Source organism: Phalaenopsis equestris, unplaced genomic scaffold (assembly GCF_001263595.1).
Source record: "Phalaenopsis equestris unplaced genomic scaffold, ASM126359v1 Scaffold001070, whole genome shotgun sequence".
In the NCBI taxonomy this organism is placed as follows: domain Eukaryota; kingdom Viridiplantae; phylum Streptophyta; class Magnoliopsida; order Asparagales; family Orchidaceae; genus Phalaenopsis; species Phalaenopsis equestris.
The window spans coordinates 31819-53760 of record NW_018165509.1 but is presented as its reverse complement, the minus strand read 5'-3'; the positions used below and the strand labels follow the sequence as shown (position 1 = coordinate 53760).

Below are 21942 nucleotides of genomic sequence, written 5' to 3'. Positions count from 1 at the left end.
AGTAAAGAGGCCAGGGAAAAATTCTCTTTATTCATCGTAGAGCCTCCTATTTATAGGAAGTTTTTTTGTGCAATTGTATAAAGGAGAGAGCAAAAATGGAAATCCTCAATTATCGAAAGGAGAGAGCGATTATGAAAATCGCCCTTAATGCAGTTAATATGTTGATTTAATACTAAATTTGCATTACAATTTGATTTGAATGCGACGGTTATCAACTAGTCGGTATATCTGGGTTCGGTCAACTGGGGCGACTGGTCGTTTGTCAATTGCTCTTACTGAGATAAAGCCGGTTGGCAGGTCAGTGTTGACCGGGCCTCCTTGCACGAAGAGAGGGTAGTTGGGACCGTGGGCATGGTCTGTCGGCTGTATCTGCTGGCATTGCGTGTCGGCCTACTTGATCGAGTGGACAATCATCAGCTAGCTGACACGGACCACGCTCATTAAGTTGGACGCTTCAGTGGTCCAACCATCATCCTTGGCCGCCTGATATCTTTAAGATTCATGCTGACAGTTTTAGTACATACACTCCATAAGTTTTGATTATATCTATTACTTGAAGATAAGGAGGCTTGTTTATGTTTTATACATTTGCTTTTTTGGGGAGGTCTTTCATTTCGGGTTCATTAGACATTTCAGTTATTGAAACTTACGAGAAACTGTGTAGCATTTGTCTCTAGCATCTTTATTGGTCTCTGAGAAGTTCACCATTCCGTTTATTTTCATTTAATAAAGCGGGCTCCTCATGGCATGCATATTGGGTAAACAAGATCTGATTCTAGTGTTCAAGCTGTGTCCTTTTTTTTTTTATTTGTCTATTACTATTTTCTCAGCAAGTTGAACTTACATTTAAAGAAAAATTAGTTATTGGCCGGGTAGAACTTGAATTTATTAGACTTCAAGAAGGTTTCTTTGGGAAGAGATACATCCTGCTGCAATATGCATATTTCTAACTTTTCATTTTAAAAAAAATGTTCACTTGCTGACGATGCTAAACCTTTCAGCTAGAGCAATTTCTCCTGCATAAGTTTTAGTTTGTTGGTTAAATTGTGTAAATTTGTTGACTACCATAGTTATGAATTTACCATTTCATTTTTTATTAATGTCAAATTAATTCTAGTGGCATCTGAAGTGTTTAGCTTGCAACCTTCTTTAAATTAAATATTCACTTGCTTCTTGCATTGAAATTTGATCTGCAACTGATCTCCCTTATCAGTAATTGGTCTCGTACTCTACTTTAAATTAGTAAAATATTTAGGATAGGTTAATATCCTCATAAAAAAGGTGTCAAAGTGATTCTTGTGGTATTTTGACATACCATTGATGCACACATTCCATCTTCCTTGACACCTCCCCTAAAAAAAAAAGGGAAATTTACATATGTAGCACATAATTCTTTTGTATTTACATATCTCATACCTAAAATTCATATTTACATACATTGCACTTTGTTGCTTTAAACTAAGCATAAAAATATGCATTGCACTTTTTAAAAGTGATAGTAGTGCTATTTTTTATGTGATATTAAAGATTTGAGTGCTACATGTGTTAATATGAAAGTTTAGGCGTGAGATATGCATGGACAAAAGAATTGTTTGAGATATGCGCTTAGTTTTGTTGTTTTTGAAGGTCAATAAATATTATAGAGATCTTTTATTTGTCTACATTTTCCATCAAATACCTTAACCCTAATAATTATTGTTCCTCCATAAAATGAAATTGATGTTCTAAGCGGAATTATTTATATTGCCATGAAATGTTGGTTCAAGAATTCTTTTCTAATCAGTTTGCCTCTATTTGTTATTTGGAATTTCATAGTATGATTTATTAACTATACAACTGTAAATCTCAGTAGAATCTCGTTTAGACATGGAGCTTGGAGGACAACTGTGATTTTTCTGCCAGAAGATTTCTTTTATATGGTTGAACTTCATGTAAATTTGATTAGAAGAGGAAATTTTTTATTTTTTTGTTGGCGATGCTGAAGTACTGATGTACTTTGATTGATTTATTTATTTTTTAATTATGGTTTATGTTTACAGTAGAATATCACGATATGGTTTTAGATAAGGTTTTTTTGTCTATTAAGTTTAGGGGCATTTACATACATACCTCCCAATTCTTATTTATTTACATATCTAACACCTAAACTTCCATTTTTATATTTATACTACCCAAAATTTTCATATCACATCAGAAATGCTAATATTTTTTAATTTTAAAAAGTGAAAAACAGCTTTCTATGCATAGGTACGATAACATATAAGTGAAAATTGATGTTTAGGTGTTAAATATATAAAATACATAAGAAATGAGTGGTATGCATGTAAATCATCCTTAATTTTAATAAATAAAAACTGTCTTTGTGAACCCTGGAGTCATTAACCTTGATCAATGTTATCACAGTTCTTTTCTTTTTGCCTCAATGAGTTAAAATGACAAATCTAGCTTATCTTGAATGATATTCTTGTGCTTTGTGTTCTGTTTTCATTGGATAACTAGAATAGAATTAGTTTGATTTGCTGAACTGCGCTATCTTTGAGTTGTCTATCCTTTGTTTATTTGAAGTCTCGTTACTGAAACGACCTCCAAATTTCTTTTTTTTATATGGTTTCCACCTACTTTTCTGCCTCATTGTGTTGATTCTTGTATGCATTTCTCTTATTTTGTTTGCTTTTTCTTTTAATCAACTCAGTTATTTTTATTAAGGGACATTTACATACATAGCAATCAATTCTTATGTATCTATTTATCTAACACCCAAACTTTTCTTTTACATTTATGCCATCCAATATTTAATATAAAAAATGCTACCATTTTAACTTTTAAAAAGTGAATACACCTTTTTAAGCGTAGTTAAGTTGGCATGTATTACGTGCTGGATATGTAAATACATAGGAATTGTGTGGTATGTATGTAATCTTCCTTTAATTAAAGTTTTTTTTTTTAATTTTTTAATTTGTTTGCATGTGCAGTAAAATATATCCAATTGCTAGCATAGACTGGTCAAAAGAACAAGGTATGATTTCATTGCATGGATCCCGCATTGTTTTTATATTCGCACTCTATTAAAATTTGATGTTAAATCATTGATATGGAATATAGAAAAATTAATTGTTGATGATTCAGATGTCCAAACTAAAGACAAAAAGAGAAAAATTAAGCAAGTCTCTGATTCATTTGGACAAGAAAATTCTAAAAAAAATTGCTTGGATACAACCCTTGGAACAGAAGAAAATACTGATCATGAAAAGCCTTCGAAGGTAGAAAAGAAAAAGAAACATAAGGTGATGCTTGAAGAATCTATTGGCGAAGTAGCCCGCGTAAACTGTGAAGTGATTGCTAAGGAGAAAATTGAAGAATCGAAGGATTTGACCAGTAAACCCAATGTTGCAGCAAGTGATATTGAGAAAGGGAAAGGTGAGAAGAAGAAGAAGGAAGCTAAGCAACTTCTGGAGCAGAGTGAATTGGGTGTCAATCAGAAAGAGAGTACAAAAAAATCCAATGATGAAGCGGCTTATGCCTCCACTGAAAAGAAAAAGAAACATAAGGTGATACCTGGAGAAAGTATGGGCGAAGTAGCCCGCACAAACTTTGAAGTGGTTGCTAAGGAGAAAATTGAAGAATCCAAGGATTTGACCAGTAAGCCTAATGTTGCAACTGGTGATTTTGAGAAAGATAAAGGTGAGAAGAAGAAGAAGAAGGAAGCTAAGAAACTTCAGGAGCAGAGTGAATTGTGTGTCAATCAAAAAGTGATTACAAAAAAATCTGATGATGAAGCGGCTTATGCCTCTACCAAACATCAAGAATCCGTGAACTCGGATAACTTAGTCATTGATCTACAAGAAAATGCGGACAGAAGCAGAAAAGATGAGAAGAAAGGTAAGAGTAAGAAATTAGAGAACACTTCTGATGTTGAAACGACAACAAACAAGAAGAGGAAGAGGTCTTCATCCAATGAAAGAGCATTAGACGTTGCTGAAGAGGAAAAGGAAACTTGTGATCATAAAGCTTTGACTTGCAGCGAACCATCACAGCTCAATCAGGAATTCAAAGAACCTGCAAAGATACTTTCCAGTGTTGTCTTGGATAAGCTTGAAGAAAATGCTAACTTACAGAATCCTCAGAAGAAATTGAGTGAAAATCAGCTTGCGAATGGGGGTATTGACGAGCATCAAAAGGAAGGAAGCTCTGTGCGGAAGTCAATGAAAAAGGAAAAGCATTTTGATGAGGTATGTCTTGTGTGTTTTTGAATTTTGCATGGTGATATATGAAAAGATGGCAGTGGACTATCGATCTTTCTTTTATTGTGTAAAAGTGAAAAGATATAAACTTAGACGTTTAAAGTGTTTTTTAAACCTTTCTTATTGGATTGATGCATTAATTAACTACAGCAACTATTTTATGAAATATATGTATTTGCACTGCTTGAAGTTCTTTTTTCTGTAAAATGACTAAAATTGTTGCTATATTAGGATTGCAGACAAAAAAATTGGATGGCTTTACTTGTTTTGAGAATAATAGAGATATAACCAACTTAGTTTTCATTTTCTAAAATTGGTTTTGTAGTAAATTTAATCTATTTTATTTGGTAGTTAATATTTATAAAAGATAGTACTAAAATAAACATGCCAAATTACTAATTGTGAAAATAACAAAGATGGGATGGGCACAAAGAAACATGTAGTTGAAATCGAACTCATGCTGTTGAAGTCAAAGTCATCATGCACAAAGAATCAAATTCTCATGCTCTACATGAAGACACATGAAAACTCACATTGCGCAAAAAAACTTGCATTAGGTCTCGTGATGTGTGCAAATCTATTTATGTTGTCAATGAAAGTTTTTTTCTCATGTGATAAGCGTGGTGAACAATGATTAGATAGTTTGGTGTTATGTTACGCACAAGTTTATATAATATCTCGTCATGTCTTCTGTTTGCCCGACTCATATTTATCTGTGCATAATCCAATTTCACTCTTAAATGACTTCAACCTTATTTTAAATGTGTTAGACACGCATTGGGGCCCTGGTTGTGAAAGATCTGATTTCGAGCCTAGCTAGAATCAACTTGAAGGATTTGATGCATGTTAAAATCGATTCCGGCTTGTTTTATTTGATTTCAAGCAAGCTCGACTTGAAATTGAATCGAGCTTGAAATCTAAACTAGTGCTCATTTCAATTGATCAAACTTTAAATAAATGAATACAAGCAAATTGCAAAAAAGCTTTAAAATTCTACCACTTATTAAAGTTTAAATTCTACCACTTATTGATCCAACTCTAAAATCGGGTATATTTGTCCTTCTTTGTACATGAAATGATATCTTTATTTATAATGGAGAGAATACAATATGATGATATTACCTTTTTACCCCTATTTTAATGGGGGTTGTACAAGATATCATAAGTTACATATATGAGTTTATATTGCTCGATTGCTTTTTAGACCATTCAGTTGAGTTTGTATTGCTACGGATCGACAGGTTCGGATCGATCAAGTGGTTTGTTAGAGTTGGTGGTAGGCTGAGATCAATTGACTTCGGGTCAGCAGGACTGGCTCGGTCGGCTAAATTATTCTTTGACTACCCTTGATAATAGATAGGGGAGCTTCTGGACACACGAGATAGAATTGGAGATGATGAGGGGTTGGATCTTTCATCGAATTTGCTTCTTCTTGTCGGTTGACTTGGATGTCTCTTTGTACTATTTATGATTGACTGCTCGAATTCTGGTTATCCAATCATCTTTCTTAACTCGGCCGACTTTGACATTACTTGCTTTAGCTGGGATGATTAAGTCTTATAGGATAAGTGGACCTCCTTGTCTCCTGTCAGTGGGGATGCTTCGTTCTACTCCTCTCCTCAGGGCCGTTAGATCACCTCAGGATTAGCGCCGACACATTTTCAATGTGCATGTTTTAGTTCTTCGATTCTCATACTTCTTAAAAGCTATGATGTGATAATAATAAGGGAATTTAATGTAAATAGTATATAACATTAATTCTTAATTAATGATTCAATAATTGAACTCTCTTAATTTTCGCGCCTTCTATCATTTATAAATAAGGTATGATAGGACTAGTTGATATTTTATATTTTCTTTATATCTCTTCTCATTTGGATTGATTGATTTTCAAGTATTGTCATAGAGAATGCGTCAAATCCTCAGTTAGTCCCCCCAACAAAGACATGATTCGTGTCGCCTTCTAGAAGAACAATATTACTTGGAAGCTGAAAAGAAGAAAACCGATGTTGATAATAGAAAAGTGATTGTGTCAGCGGATCATTTGGGGTCATCTGATTTGTTCCTTGGTCCTCGGTGGAGGAACATTCGGGTGATCGGCTTGGCCATCGATATGGCGACTCAATCTTCTATTGTGACACATGACATGTCGACTGAATATACTGCACAAGAAGTCGAAAAAGATGGTGTTTTGCCGCCACACTCGACGTAAGAAATTGCTGGTGCCCTGACGCTACCTAGTAAGGGCGTCTTGTCTATTTCATGATTTGAGTGAGATCGATTCATTGGTATGAGGCGACTCAGTCTTATTTGGTTTTGATTTTTTCTTAGTCTCCTTTATCTTTTGATTTAGTTGGCCCACTAGACTCGGGTGATGACTTGCCTTTAACAAATGTTGGTGGAATTTCGACCACGACGCCAGCGGTGGCTGCCCAGGTACCTACAAAAGCAGCCGACCCCTGAGCGACGATGGTGGGATTGAACGCCCGAGCAGTCTTTGTAAGGCCCGTGAAAAAGCAACTAATGGACGCCGAACATCCCTCGGTGGCTAGCTCACCGTGGAGACAAGATTGAGAAATTTGCTCGGTCGGTTGGGATTCAATGAGGGGAGTAGATACGCTAGCTGCTGGTTCAATTGGAGAAATTGGAGAGGATGGAGGAGGAGATGGCTGCTCTTCACCAAGAATTGTCGGACATCTGCGATACATGCCTCATACTCCGGGCTCAAGCCAAGAGAGATTGGGTGAACGAAATCAAGTTAGGGGATAGGTTTTGTATAGAGACTGCATCGGTAGGGTTATGTCTTGGTCGAAGCGGTAGACGTTTCCTTTGTCAAATATTTTTCTTGGACTAGCTTCCAATGAAATTTGTAATATTTTTTCCTTTTTTTTGAAATAAAATTTATCTTTCTTGTCTTGCTTCATATGTTGATATGATTCTTCTTTCAGTGCATTTTTGAAATTCTTGTGCAAATCTATTTTCACCCATGTACGATAGTTATGCTCCTTTCATTTTTCTATATATAAAGACGAGGAGCTAGATTGACGCAATGCTTTTACTTCATTTTTCTCTTCACTTCTCTTCACTCCCTCAACTTTCTGTTCTTCGCGCTTTTTTTGCTGACTCCTAAATACTCTCTAAAAGCCTTCAGGGCGATCGTCACAATTAATCGATCGACTATTACTCAAGGGGAGGTGGATCGACCACAGGATGCTTGCGTCTGCGATTCCACTGTCAAGCTACGGGTCGCTAGGGTAGCACGACCAAGCGACTACTTTGTATGGCCTTGACCTCTTCTGCAGTGATCAATTTTGTTGTGGCTTGAGAATGCCTCTCTGTCGTGACTTGCAAGCTATCTTCAACCAATACAAAGTTATTCCCACTCATATCTGCCAAATTTCACTGCTGCCATTATGACCTTTGTCATTTTCTGCTGACGGTTAGAAATTCACTGGTTGATGGATCTCTTCACATATTTTTTCTCGTTTTGGGTTGGCCTGGACGGTTATGTTCAGTTTTGCCTCTCTCGGCAAGCTCCACTTGTTAGGGCTGGAAAATAGGGGGAAGGACAGGAAGCTTCGGTTCTTCATCGGTTCTTCTCCCTCGGCTGAAATATCTAGAATGTTTCATTTTGTGCTCTCCCACCAATTCGAAGGTGATGGATCGAGTACTGGTGGAAGCAACATGGGTCGAAGTGCAATAACCTTCGGTCCACTAATATCTTGATCTAGTAATTGTCGACCGGGTGCTATAATCGGAAGTGTTCGGGCGAATGGCGGAGGCAGATTTGGCAGCTTTTGATGCTCGGGAGGCTAAGAGGGAAACAACGGCTACTTCTCGAGCTGTAAAGAAGAAGTCATGAATGGCTGCTCATGCTGAAACCTCTCGCCCCAAGACTGCCTAAGTAGCAGGTCAGAAGTTGCCTCTGGTGGTCCATCCTGACAAAGGCCTTATAGGTGCGGAAATAATTTATTCTACGTCTAAATCTTCTGTTGTTTTCAAAGGATCGCCACTTGTGAGCTAATCCTTATAGAGAGATGAGCTTCTGATGCCTCCTATTAAAAGCTTTCAATCGGTTGCGAGTCCTTCAGATGTGCAACACCAAGAGGTTGAGAGGACACCGAGCAGAGTAAAGTTGAGAGCGGTGTCGAGGGGGAGGCTTCGGTAGAAAGACCGAAAGCGAGATTCATCTCCCCTTAGTCTTCCATTCTGATATTCATTGATTTGTCATCAAGGGATGAAGCCGGTCGCCCATCTTCAGTTAGCTCAAGCGAATGAGTTTGAGCCTGAGCCTCCTAGCCAATAGGTGGTGCGTCTCCATAGTGGAAAATTCTTGCAACCGATCTGAGTGTCCCTCCCTTTCCCCCACCCTAACCCCGAAAGAAGCGGAAGAGTACCCTACTTGCATGGGTTTCAATGCAAGGGGAGAGGGCGAAGGTGAGCACTATCTAGGATGATCAATTCTCTTTGATCGATTTGTGGAGATATTGATGCTTAGATTCCCCTGTCGTGGCTCTGTACCCTCAACGGTCTCTGACAATGATCAACTATCTCGGATGATCAATTCGCTTTGATCGATTTGAGGAGATATTGATGTTTAGATTCTCCTGTAATGGCTCTGTACCCTACTATCTCTGATGTTTAGATTCTCCTGTAATGACAATGATCAACTATCTCTGATGTGATATAATCTTGATATTTCAAGGAGGTTATCCATGAGCAAACTCTCAAGCCCGGGCTAGATGACCGGTCGGTGTTAGTTGATGGTCTGGTAGCTTCTCACTTCCAATCGACGGTCCTTCTAGAGGCTAATGAAAAATTGTCGAAGGCCAAGGAGAGAATGAAGGTGATAGAAAAATTTGCAAAGGTTGTCGAAGTCGAAGTACTCAATTTGTCAGAGTTGTTGTTTGCTACTTAAGGAGAGAATCAGGCCTTGAAGGATGCAATGGCGCGACGATGAAGACGTCTGATGAGTTCTCTATTGGATTTTCTTCTACTCTCAGCAAGTGGAACTCCTCACTACACAGCTCAGGGTAGGAGTGTTCTTCGATGTCGGCCAGATGATAAATGCGAAGCTGGTCTCCTCTGAGCGGGCTGATGTGGATAAAATTGCTATCTTTTTGATTCAGAAGCAACAGTGAGGACGATGGAGGGGGTCATCAAATGTTTGACTCTTCTTTGGCTTCATCTGTAACTTTAGGATTTTTTTTTTCTTTTTGACTTCTGGTAAAAAAACATATAGGAAATTCTTTGTAAATTTTCAATCATGAAAAAAAAGCAAAGTTTTCGGATGATTTTCACATTCTTTTTTTGCATTTTACTTTTTCATGATATTTTATTTTTCTTGTGATAAATACTTGTAATGATTGATGAATTGACTTTTCAAAGATGATTACCAATGGTAGCCCATAAAAGCATATGAGATCCATCCATATGAAGTTCTGAACAACCTCTGCACTAATTAGAGTGAGCGCCTTAGCTTCGATCCACTTGAAAAAATAATCCACAACAACAAGAAGGAATTTGTACTAGCCTCGCGATGGGTGAAAGAATTCAAGGAAGTCGAGCTCCTAGTGAAAGACCATTACCAACGATGGGTTGTAGTTTGTGTGTTGATGTTGTAACGGTACATATTTTTGACATTGCCTGCATTTTCTTGTGAATTTATCGACATCTTTTAGAAGTGTCGGGCATAAATAACCCTGTCGTTGCACTCAATATGCTAAAGTTTTTACACTGGAGTGACTCCCACACTCCCTTGAGTGTATATTTCGGAGTACATCTTCTATCTCGTTTTCTTTTATGCACGCCGGGTATAGCGATGTGATTGATCTCTGTAAAAGCTCTCCTTCGATCAAAAGATATTGGCTGCTTTGATTTTGATTTGTTTTGGGTCGGTAAATTCTTCTGAGATTTTCTCGGTCTCAAGGTATAGGATGTGGGGATCCACCTAACTATTTGGCCCTTCGGTTTCCAGCTCCATCACTTGTTTTTTTTCAATAGTTAGTCGGACAAGCTTTTGATGCATCTCCTCCCCAAAGCGAATGCATTTAGATAGGAGGTCACTACTTGGTTGTCCTCTTGAGTGATATTTTCGACCTTAAAGACCTTGATTTCTTATCTCAAAACATCATCTTATCTTTGGCCTCTATTTGTCTGTTCACTTAACACTATTATCTACAAGATAGATTTCACCAGAAGATATTAAACGCCCTTCTCATAAGCGAAACACTGTATAATAATTAAAGTTTTGTATTCAACTTGGGTGTTGGTGACTTCGAATTAAATTTCGATTGAATGGTATAGTTGTTTCCTGGTCAGACTTGTCGAAGTAAGAACGAGACTCGCCTCAGTTTGGCTAGACGCGTCCTCAATGTGCAGGATTCATGTTTGGCTATCGGCTGCAACTTTTTCGCCCAACTCGCTTGGTTCAAAAAAATATGTCAGGAAATCAACTAACGCTTGTGCTTTGATTAAGGTCTAGGGCACATAAGATACATTGAATTCATTGAGTTCCACCACCCATTTGAGGAGCCGACCGAAGTGCTCTGGCCGAGTGATGACATATTTGAGTGGGTGATGAATAATGATTCTGACTGTATGCATTTGAAATTATGGGTGAATCATGCAAGCGGAAATAACGAGAGAAAATGTTAGTTTTTCCAAAATTAGGCGCTTAAGCTCAACGCCTCAGAGGACTTGTCTTACATAGCTCCTCTCGGATTAAGACTGAGTTGATGACTTTAAGTTCGACCCCCAAACGTAGAGAGTGCTCTTGTTTTGATTTTGCGCTTTGGAGTGGTGGCGATGTTAAGGAGTATTTCAACTTTATAAATGCTTGTTCGCATTCATCTGACTAAACAAAGTTCTTCGTTTGTCTCAAAGTTTTGAAAAATGCAGCAGACTTGTCTCTCAATTTTGAGATAAACTGACTTGGGCCTGCGATTTGATCGGTCAGCTTTTGTACTTTTTTGCTGTTTCGAGGGAACGTCATGTTAATTAGCGCCAACACCTTTTCTCGATTACCTTTTATTTAATCCTAGGTTAGGAGGTAGCCTAAAGATTTGTTTATGGATGCCCTGAATGTGTACTTGAGTGGGTTAAGTCTCATGTTAAATTTTCTAAGTGTTTTAAAGTTTTTTTTTTAGATCTTTTATATATTACTCGAGCGTTTTATTTTTACCAGCACATTATTCACGTACACTTCAGTGTTTTTTCATCTTTACTTAAAAAATATTACCTCTATCATTTGCTAATATTTAATGTTAATATTTTTCAGCCCGAAAGGTATTACATTATAATAGTACACATCCTTGCTAGTGATGAATGCAATTTTCTCTGCGTCGGCTGACAAGCGGTGGCATGCGACATAGATTAGTATCTCAGGCATCTCGGCAACGGACAAGGCGAAAACATCTCAGTAGCCTCGAAAGATATTAATCAACATATTTTTTGAATACACATCAAAAGATTCACTTATTAGAACAAATTTGTTGTGCTTGCTCTTGTTCATCGAAATTTGAAGAGTGATCTCATTGGTCTCAAGATCTCCTTCATGCAGATATTCGAGCTCGAGTGACTCTTGCTCGATGCTTTTGACCGCCTGGAGATATGCGGTGCACGGTTGCTCCAGATTAACTCGGACAATGATTACTTTCTCATCGCTAGGAAACTTCGCTGGCATGTGATAAGTCTAGGTAACGGCCTTGAAAGAGTTGAGCAAGGAGCGGTCGAAGATTGCATTTTAAGTCGGTGCAGAGTCAACCACCAGGAAGTCCTCTATGTTAGTAAACTTTTTATCATTTTGAGCCCAAATAACTGACAACGCAATGGTTCCTAGCGCTTTTGCTAGAATAGCATAGAGTGGGTCTGCTGCCGGGGTAAGTCAGTCAAGACCCATTTTATCGAAAACTGATTTGAATGGGATGTTCAATGAGCTGCGATATTGATAAAAATGCTACCAATCTGGTAGTTGTTGTTCAATGCAGTGACGACGATGACGTTGTTGTAGGGATTCCGGGGCATATTCTCGTTGGTGAAAACGATGGGGGGATGTGAGTTGCGTTTGGGATCAATGGTGGCAGTGCATAATTCTCCCGACCAATGCCTCTTCTGGATGGCTCGACGAGATGTATCTCCAACTACTGGAGCTACAAATTCTCTCAGCTTTTTCGCCTTGATTAGCTCCTCGATTTGGCTTTGGAAGTGTTTTCATTCCTTTGTGTTTTGGCCATAGTCTTGATGTTAGGCTCAATACTTCTTGGGGTCCTAGAGGTAGGCTCTGGTTTTCATCGGGGCACTCTCTTAAAGTATTTTTTATTTTGAATGACCTTTATTATCTCTGTCATCGAAACTCTCAGCATAATCTTCTTGGATAATTCATGTTTGGACAGTATGCACTTATTGTACCGAGTAGGTCGTTGGTTAGGATATTGAGCCTGACTCCCCCGGTTGTATGCCATATCGATCACCCTATGGTTCCAAAGTGGTCGAGTGTCTTCGTATCGTAAATGGGCAGAAGGATGTGAATCATCCCTCGGTCTCCACTTGTCGCCTTTGGGGGCCCTCTTCTACGTGCGACGAGTGAAAGACTTTGCTCTAGGAGAGTCAGGGGTGAAGTTATACTTTTCATCTGATATGTGGTTGAGCTAGGGGAGTGTACATCCCTCGACCAGTGTCATCGGTTGTTGTAAACCCAATGCGTACCTGAAGGGTCCTCCCAATCCTTGAGCTAGGGTGATATGAGCTACTACGTGCTCTAGGTCTTGCACTTCCAATATCTCATTATGGAAGTGAGTGAAAGCCCTCGTTCTGTCCCTATTGGTTTTGCGGGGGGCCTGCGAGTTTTTTTGGGGACGTGCTCTAGGTCTTGCACTTCCAATATCTCATTATGGAAGTGAGTGAAAGCCCTCGTTCTGTCCCTATTGGTTTTGCGGGGGGCCTGCGAGTTTTTTTGGGGACGTGCTCTAGGTCGGGGGGGCCTGCAAATTTTTTTGGGGCTTTAGGGTGTTGACAAACCGCGCCACAAACATTTGCTTGAAGTCAGTGAACGACATAATCACTCTTGGAGACAATGCATTGAACAACCTGAGAGCCGACTCACACAACATGTTAAAGAGGAGACAATATTTGAACAAGTTGGTGATTCTCAACATATACAAGCGAATCAAACGGGGCTATGTGATTGGTCGGACCGGTCCCGCACCTATAGGACTAATGTTGGGATTTTGAACCTTTCCAGGGGCTAGACTTCAGAGATTTATCGAGACAACACAATCTATGACTGTCAGGATGCCTCAATATGCCCGAACCGGTGTCAGTTGATCGATGTCGACCCAACATTATCGAAGTACTGGGAGTCTTCTTCTCTTTCCAAGGCTAGGTAGGCTTTTTAGCTGTTGGACGCCAACTATTTCTTTCGGGGATGCTGCTCTCTTTCTTGAGCCAGTGCCTCTCGGATGACATCCAATATTTGATCATTCAGCTCTTGGATCTGCTGATTCACAAACTCTCTGCCACACTCCATAGTATTGGTGTCTCTGTTAGAGGATCTTCTTCTTGTCTGCGGTATGATCCATGCTCGCTGCATCGTTTATGATGTTGAATCTCGATTTGTTTGTTAATCACCCCAAGGAATAGAGCGTAAGATATGAGATAGAGAGATAGAGAATGGTGATAAGTAAATTATATAAATCACATTGACTTTTCCCGACCTTTTTATTTAAATTTGGGTGTATCTGCCCTCCTTTGTACATTGAATGTGATGATCTTATATTTTTGCCCCTGCTTTGATTGGGTTTGTGCAAGATATTCTTAGTGTTTTATAGGTATGAGTCTGTAGCTTGACTGCTCTTTGGCTCATTCGGTTGAGTTTGTATGGCTTTGGTTCGGCAAGGCCGACTCGATTGGCTGGGCTTAGTTTGTGTTGCCGGTCGGCTAAGATCAATTGGCTTCGGATCGAGATAATTGGCTCAGTCTGTTGAGTCAGTATGACTGTCGAACCTTAATAATAGATGGTGGAGCTTCTGGACACCCCACGTATGATTAGAGAAGCTGAGGGGCTAGATCTTCTCTTTAGTCAGTTTCTTCATGTCGGTTTGCTTGGATGTCTCTTTGTTTTGTTTGACCGAGTGACTTTGATTCGGGTCATTTAGTCATCTTTCGTGACTTGGTCGGCTTTGACCTTGCTTGTTTTGGCTCGAACGACTACATCTAAAAGGATAAGTGGCCTTCTAATCTTATGTCAGTGGGCCCTCCTTTATCGTTCACCCCTCCTCTGAACTGTTAGTTCTCGTCAAGATCAACATCGACACATTTTCAATGTGTGTGTATTGCATAATAAAAAAAAGGAATTTCAAGTCGATTTGTGTATAGCTTTGAATTGCTTGAAAAAAGTTCAACTATGGTTTCAGCTCATAGCTCGACTGACTTCAATCCAATCTCGATTTGAGCCAACATTCGAATAGGCTTTCGAGCCGCATCTAGCTAATTTTTACCCCTTAATTGGGGCATGTCAGAGCCATATGTTCGATATTTACATGAAAGTAGTTTACAAGCGTCCGTGCTTCCAAGGTTCATGCATTCCAGCTTCATCAAAAAAGTTATATTTCTCGAGTTTTATTAACTTATGTATTTATTGCATTTATGTTGTCCTTAAAAAGATTATCCAACTTATATTACCTATAAAATCGACCATTGTTGATCATGTGTTTATAAAATTCATGTGTCAAATAAAAGATATCCCATTTTTATCACCTAATGAGTCATCAAAAATTGATCCAATAAGTACATGTAATAATTTTATCCTTGATCTTCATCTCTTATCCTACTATGGAGGATAAGATACTTGTATGTCTGAACAAAAATTGAACATTTCATTCTACTAATTTATTGTTTCCCCTGATGAATGCTTCTTTGGCAAACTATGCATGCTATTTTTTATTTGGTCTTTTAGCTGCCTAACTTTTTTTTTTTTTTGGTGCTGTACAGTAAATATTTAATCAATTTAAACTTAAATCATTATAATTTAATACAAGGAAAGTCACATAGTCCTAAACTCTGGTCTATTGATGTGTCATCATGCAGCCAAAAGCTCTAAATGCATTTCAAAGAGTAAAAGTTGATGAAGTCCAGTTTGCTAATGAAAGGCTGCAGGACAATTCCTATTGGGCTCTGGTATTCCATTTTCTGTTTCATTATTATTTTTTTTAATATAAATTAATTCATATTAGTATTCCATATTCTGTTGATAATTTCTAGCTTCCTTTTCTTCATCTCCATTCTAAATGTCATGTGAGGCCTCCATTTGGTCACGTGACTGGTGGACCGGTGGCCCCACACAACTTTTATTTACAATTCCATCCCATGCTCACCTCTTTGATCCCTTGGATATAATTAACAGGATGATTCAGGATCTGGTTATGGTGCAAAGGCTCAAGAAGTTCTGGGTCAAGTTAAAGGAAGGTACTATTCATCAACCTGATTGTTGTGTGTATATTTCCCTATTTTTTTTCTTTGGAAATTTACATACATACCACATAATTCATTTGTATTTTACATGTTTCTCCTAAATTTTGATATATACATTTCCAGCACTTCGGTGTGATGAACCTATGCATGAAAATGTGTACTTCGCTTTTAAAAGTTAGTGGTAGTGGTGTTTCTGACATGCTTTTAAAATTGGAGTGTTATTTATGTAAATATGAAAGTTTAGGTGTTATATATGTAAATACATAAGAATTGTTTGGGATATGTATGTAAAAGCCCCTTTTTCTATGTGCTTTTTATTTCATTTGGTAAGATTGTTTTTTACTTTCTTATTCTGTTTTTAGAAGTTGTAGGAAGCTAGATAGATAGATTAAGGATGCTTTTGAACTACATTAAGATGACTGTTCTTTTAGGTAAAAGTTCAGAAATTTGCATACATACCACACAATTCTTATGAATTTATACATCTAACACATAAAATTTACCTTTTACATTTATACCGCCCTAATCTTTCATATCACATAAAAATATCACCATTTTTAACTTCAAAAAGACGAAATAAACCTCATCCATACGCAAGATGTCAAAGTGTAAAAAAATGAAGTTTAGGTGTTAGATATATAAATACGCACAAGTTAAGTGGCACATACGTAAACATCATTGCTTATGAGTCTATTTGAGATAGTTTTCCGAGTGTGTCATGAGAACTGCTTCTTGAAAATTTGTTTTGGTGTGAAATAATTTTTTTTGCAACCAGATCTCGTAAAATATAACAAAAATATACATTTATAATTCTCACTGTAACTCTCTTAAATGTTATGTTCCCCACACTCTTATAATCACATTTATAAAAGCCGTAGCCGCTATCAGGCGAGTCTAGTCTAGCTCTAGGATGGCTCGATTCAATCCGAACTCGACTAGCAACGGTGTAACACGGATTTCACAGTGCACCTACATGGTTCAGCATCATTCAGTTTCTTCATTCATTTAAACTTTGAGGCATTTACATACATACCCATGTAATTCCCATGTATTTACATATCTAACATCTTACTGATGCACGTAATTCCCATGTATCTACATATGCGATATGAAAGATTTGGGTGTTATTAATATGAAAAGTAAATTTAAGAAGTTAGATATGTAAATACATAGGAATTAAGTGGGCATGCTTGCAAAATCTTCCTAAACCTTCTGAATGCTTGGTCATTACATTTGAGAATGGATGGCAATTCTTCTAATTGTTTTGCATGAATTTGCAGGGATTTCAGGCATGAGAAGACCAAGAAAAAACGGGGATCATACAGGGGAGGGCAGATAGATTTACAATCACACTCCATAAAATTCAATTATTCAGATAATGAGTGAAGTGTAAATTTTTATGCCCAAATTTGAGAGAAATATTGAGTCTAATTTTGTAATTTTGAGATTTGTGAGTTTGGCTGAGCTCTACATGCGTCAGATTTGTGTAATTTGTGCTAAATTATCATTGTTATTTAGTCAATAATTAGACATGGACTTGAAATTTTGATGCATTTAACAAGTTTCAGAACATATCTTAGGCCCCGTTTGGGGCAGCTCGACGTTTTTAAAACACGCCGCATTACCGTTTGGAAAATACGTTTCGACAGCTTATCCGAAAATGCGTTTGGGTTTTTACACTGGACGCGGGCCGAGGGTCGAACCCTGCGGGTCGCGTTTAGCGAGATAAAGGCTTGTTATTGTTGTTGTATGAATATAAGCTTTGGGTCGATCAAATCTTAGAAATATACCATTTATATGTATAAATCTCATGTCTTGTATTTTCACATATGTTACATTCATAGTGATGAATGTTTTATATGTTCATGTGCTTAATCATATAGAGTAAAATTTAGACAATGCGCTGAAATCATCTGGTATTCTCTTATAAACATATATCCATAAGTCTTCATATAATTCTCAGGCAACCGTTTGGATTTAAAGAAGTAGTGATGTTTTAAGCTTTACCAGAACAGTGCAAATAGTTGGAAGAGACATTTACAAACATACCACCCAATTCCTTTGTATTTACACATCTACCACCTAAGTTTTACTATTAAATTTAGGGGAATTTACATGCACAGCCCAATTTATCTTTCTCACCACTCTCCAACAGTAGAATTCATATTTTTCATCTATAATTAGGGTGTTGATTTTGTAAAAATGAGAATTTGGGTGTAAGAAAGGTAAATGTATAAGAATTGGGCGTTTTGTACGTAAATTTCCATAAAATTCATGCCGCCCAAATCTTTCATATCACGTAAAAATCATTACCATTTTAATATTTAGAAATGAAATACATCTTTTCATGCATAGGTATAATGGTAGGCACGTAAAAATTGAAGTTTTGAGTGTTAGATTGTAAAACCAACTTAATGAAAAGTAATGTATGTAATTTTTTTAATTTATTTATAAATAAAAGATCATTTGTGTAACTGATAGATAGAGCTGTCAAAAAAGCTCGTTGTTTACAAATAACTCGTGTTGGCTTGTTAAATAACTCGTGTTTGAATCATTTTTTAAGCTTGAATTATAAAAAAACCAAACATGAATAACTCTTTGTTCAGTTGTGTTAGACTCATTTTATCACAAAATAAGAAAATCATATATATATATATATAATAATACATTATATATGTTTATATCTAAGTTTAGATTAACACAACCTGTGATATAACACCCTATATAGATATAGATATACATATTTCACTTTTAAAAAATGAAATACACCCTTTTATATGCACGTAAGGTCGTATGTGTAAACATCGATGTTCAGGTGTTATACGTGTAAATACATAGAAATCGAGTGATATGTATGCAAATCTTCCCATATTATATTGGTAATTGTATAAACATACATATCAGGACAAGAATCTATAACACAGTTCTATCAAGAATATGCATGTAAAAAAAATCTTCTCATATTTGAGATTAAGAATTACATAATGCTTTCTATAGGGTCAAAAATGCAAATATGTTTGAATCATTCCAAAACTCTTCACTTCTTCCGTGTATAGAAAACTGCAGCTGCCAAGACAGAAAGGCCAACTAATGCTGCAGGCAGAAGCCAATTAAGCAATGTGGGACTATTGAACAATTCATAGTTCGAAGGTTTTTCCTTTGTGAATATCTCAAGCTCAGAAATCACATTTACATGAGATTTATCAATCTCTCCCACGCAGTAATCTTTCATGAGTTCTCTGGCAGTTTTGCTGTGCCCTGCGTCTTCAAATTCTTCTGTTGAGTCTCTGCCTTCATGGAGCAAAATGAGAGATTTTAGCTTAAAAATTTGAGGGAAATTTGCATGCGTGGCACACGAATTTCAAGAATTTTACATATCTCACACCAAAACTTTCGTGTTTACGAGAAAATATTGTGCAGGACACTGTAGGTGTGGATTGGTGGTATTCTGGTTGTATTGTGGTGGTATTGCGGTATAATAACATCACAAATACCACCAGAATACTATAATATGTGTTATTCTGTTCGTATCTTGGTGGTATTGCAGTACAATATCAACACAAACACTATTCGAACACTGCAGTATGTGCTATTTTTGTAATATTTTGATGATATTGCGATATAATATCATCACAATAACACCAGAATACTACCAATCCACACACATCTTATATGTACGTAATATTTACTCCATATTTACACACACAACACTCAAATATTTACTATCACATTAAAATTAGTTCTATTACCACTTTTTAATGATTGAACGTACCTTTTCATAATAGAGCTAATTTTGATGTGATATTAAAGATTTGAGTGTTATATGTATAAATATGCAAATTTAGGTGTGTGATATGTAAATACATAAGAATTGTGTGCTGTGCATGTAAATGCCCCAAAATTCAATTGAAGTTTGCAGAAATGAATATATTGTAGACATTAATGGCTTCAAGGTGTTTTGGACTCATGCTAATGAAAAGCTAAATACTCAAGTGCCTAGGCAGGTTCTTGTTTGTTGTTTGGAAGATACCGCCCAATTCTTATGTATTTACATATCTAACCAGTAAACTTCAATTTTTACATACACAGCAACTCATCTATGCATGAAAATGTGTATTCCATCTTTTAAAAGTTAATGTAGTGGTATTTTTTTATGTAATATGAAAGATTTGGGTGGTATATATAGAAAAAGTGAAGTTCAGGTGTTAGATATGTAAATACATAGGAATTGGGTGGTATGTATGTAAATTCATCAACATATTTGCATGATAAAATGCTCTTTAATGATGATTAGTGGCACATTTAATGACTTGTATCATGCTTATCTATCAACAATCCACCATCCCATCCCCTTTAAAATTGAGGTAGACTGATACAAGTGTAAGTATGATGAAAGTTTAAGTTCTTAGTGGCATTTACATACATACCTCCCAATTCTTATGTATTTACATATCTAACCCCTAAAATTTGCTTTTTTACATTTAAACCACCCAAATCTTTCATAACACATAAAAGATACTACTATTAACCTTTAAAAAGTGAAATGCAACTATTCATCGATATATAAGGCATCATATATGTAAAAATTGAAGTTTAGGTGTTAAATATGGAAATACATAAGATTTAAGTGGTATGTACGTAAATCTTCTTAATTTTTATAACATTTGGACATCAACAACATCAAAATAAGACTAAATGAACCAAAAGAGGGTGAGGGTGAACCGACTTACTTTGAATTTCAGTAGCCGCAACCCGAGGGATTTTAGCCTTGATAGTAATCATACTAAATAATATTTAAGGGCATTTACATACACACCATTAAATTCCTATTAATTTACATATCTAACACCTAAATTTTACTTTTTGACATTTATGTCACCCAAATCTTTCATGTAACATAAGAAAATACCACCATTTTAACTTAAATAAAAAGGAAATACACTTTTTCATGCATGTAACAATGGAAGTTTATGCGTTAAAATGTAAATAGGAATTGAGCGATATGTATGTAAATCTTCCTAATATTTGAAGAACCCGTACATATTTGCAAATAAAAATTTACAAGAAAAAAGAAATTTTGAAATACCAGTAGCCGATATGAGAACATCATCTCCTCCAGGGTGATCATCCAAATACTTTGTTACATCGTAAACCTGCCGAAAAAAAGACGATAAAGAATCAGTTCATAAGAACAAGAGATTCTGTAAGTTTATTAGCAGTATCATCACTCAAGACATATAGGCAACAAAGGAATAAGTTAGTGCATGGTTAAAGACAAGCAATTCTTACCTAGTATAGTAGACTTTATCATATATTTTAAAAAGAGAAATTTGCATTTGTGGCACATAATTCTTATGTAATTATATATCTCATGCCTAACATATAAAAGGTAAGTCTTCAATGAAAAACAAAATCATTTCTAAGTTGGCAAGTAGCTCGCCAGAGTTATCTTGTGCGAAGTTGCATGCGGAGATGGGCAACAAGGTTAAAGAGTTTTAAAAGAGGGAGATTTTTTTTCTTTTCTTTTTTTGTTTTAAATCAAATATTTTGGATATGATGGCGGTAAATAGTGAAGTTTAGGTGTGGGATATGTAATTTGAATAGTTTTGAGTGTTATGTATGTAAATGCCTCATTAACAATTTGAGTGCTATGTGAGTAAATATGCAAGTTTAGGAGTAAATACATAAAAATTGCGTGCAATGTATGTAACTGCCCCATTTAAACAATTTTCAGTAAAACAATGGAAAAAGAAAGCCATTTTCCATCTCTTTGCTCTTCAAAGAGGAAGAATGAAAAAATAAATTCATCATGTACAGAAGTACAAGATAATCTGTAAATTTACAGACAATATGATTAAAGATCCAAGCACTTGAACAGATGATTCCATGATACCTTCACTAACAGTTGCTTCCTTGATTGAATTTAACAATGGCAATGGAAGAAGCAAATCGCAAATCTTTAGAGTTCCAGTTATTTCTATTTCTTTTTTAGGGCATTTTCATACATACATGTTGAATCCAAAGCTGGACGATCATGCTTAAGGCATAGAGCGTAGAGACCGAGGAAAAGGAAGAGAAAGAGATAGGGAGGAGAAGACGAGGAGAGCAAGGCATGTCCCGTCGGGGTGAAGAGTGGTGTTCCCGGACTCTTTGACTCATTTTATTCCTTGGAAAATAAAAGTTACAAGAGAGGGGAAGGGGAGAGAGTTTCCCTACCTGGCGGATTGAAAGA

At 36.7% G+C, this 21942-nt stretch overlaps 2 protein-coding genes across 8 annotated transcripts in view; one reads left to right on the top strand and one right to left on the bottom strand.

The window, feature by feature from the left end:
* The window catches only part of LOC110032957 (suppressor protein SRP40), a 35325-nt gene extending 18043 nt beyond the window's left edge, over nt 1–17282 (top strand). For 3 of the 7 annotated variants that reach the window (XM_020736761.1, XM_020736757.1, XM_020736755.1), the window contains exons 5-8: nt 3418–4229; nt 15327–15416; nt 15643–15704; nt 16991–17282. In XM_020736761.1, coding sequence (XP_020592420.1) covers nt 3418–4229; nt 15327–15416; nt 15643–15704; nt 16991–17096 — 1070 coding nt within the window. In that variant the 3' untranslated portion in view covers nt 17097–17282. Of the gene's footprint in view, nt 1–2972; nt 3017–3102; nt 4230–15326; nt 15417–15642; nt 15705–16990 lie in introns of all 7 variants that reach the window. The other 4 variants (XM_020736760.1, XM_020736759.1, XM_020736756.1 and 1 more) reach the window with 4 other exon arrangements.
* Nucleotides 17283–18563: 1281 nt separating this feature from the next.
* LOC110032949 (cytochrome b5-like) lies at nt 18564–21824 on the bottom strand. The gene is made up of 4 exons (XM_020736743.1): nt 21720–21824; nt 21554–21622; nt 20797–20863; nt 18564–19001 (listed from the first exon to the last, which is right to left on the bottom strand). The coding sequence occupies exons 1-4, from the start codon at nt 21822–21824 to the stop codon at nt 18748–18750; spliced, it is 495 nt and encodes a 164-aa protein (XP_020592402.1). The 3' UTR covers nt 18564–18747.
* Between the last annotated feature and the right edge of the window lie 118 nt (nt 21825–21942).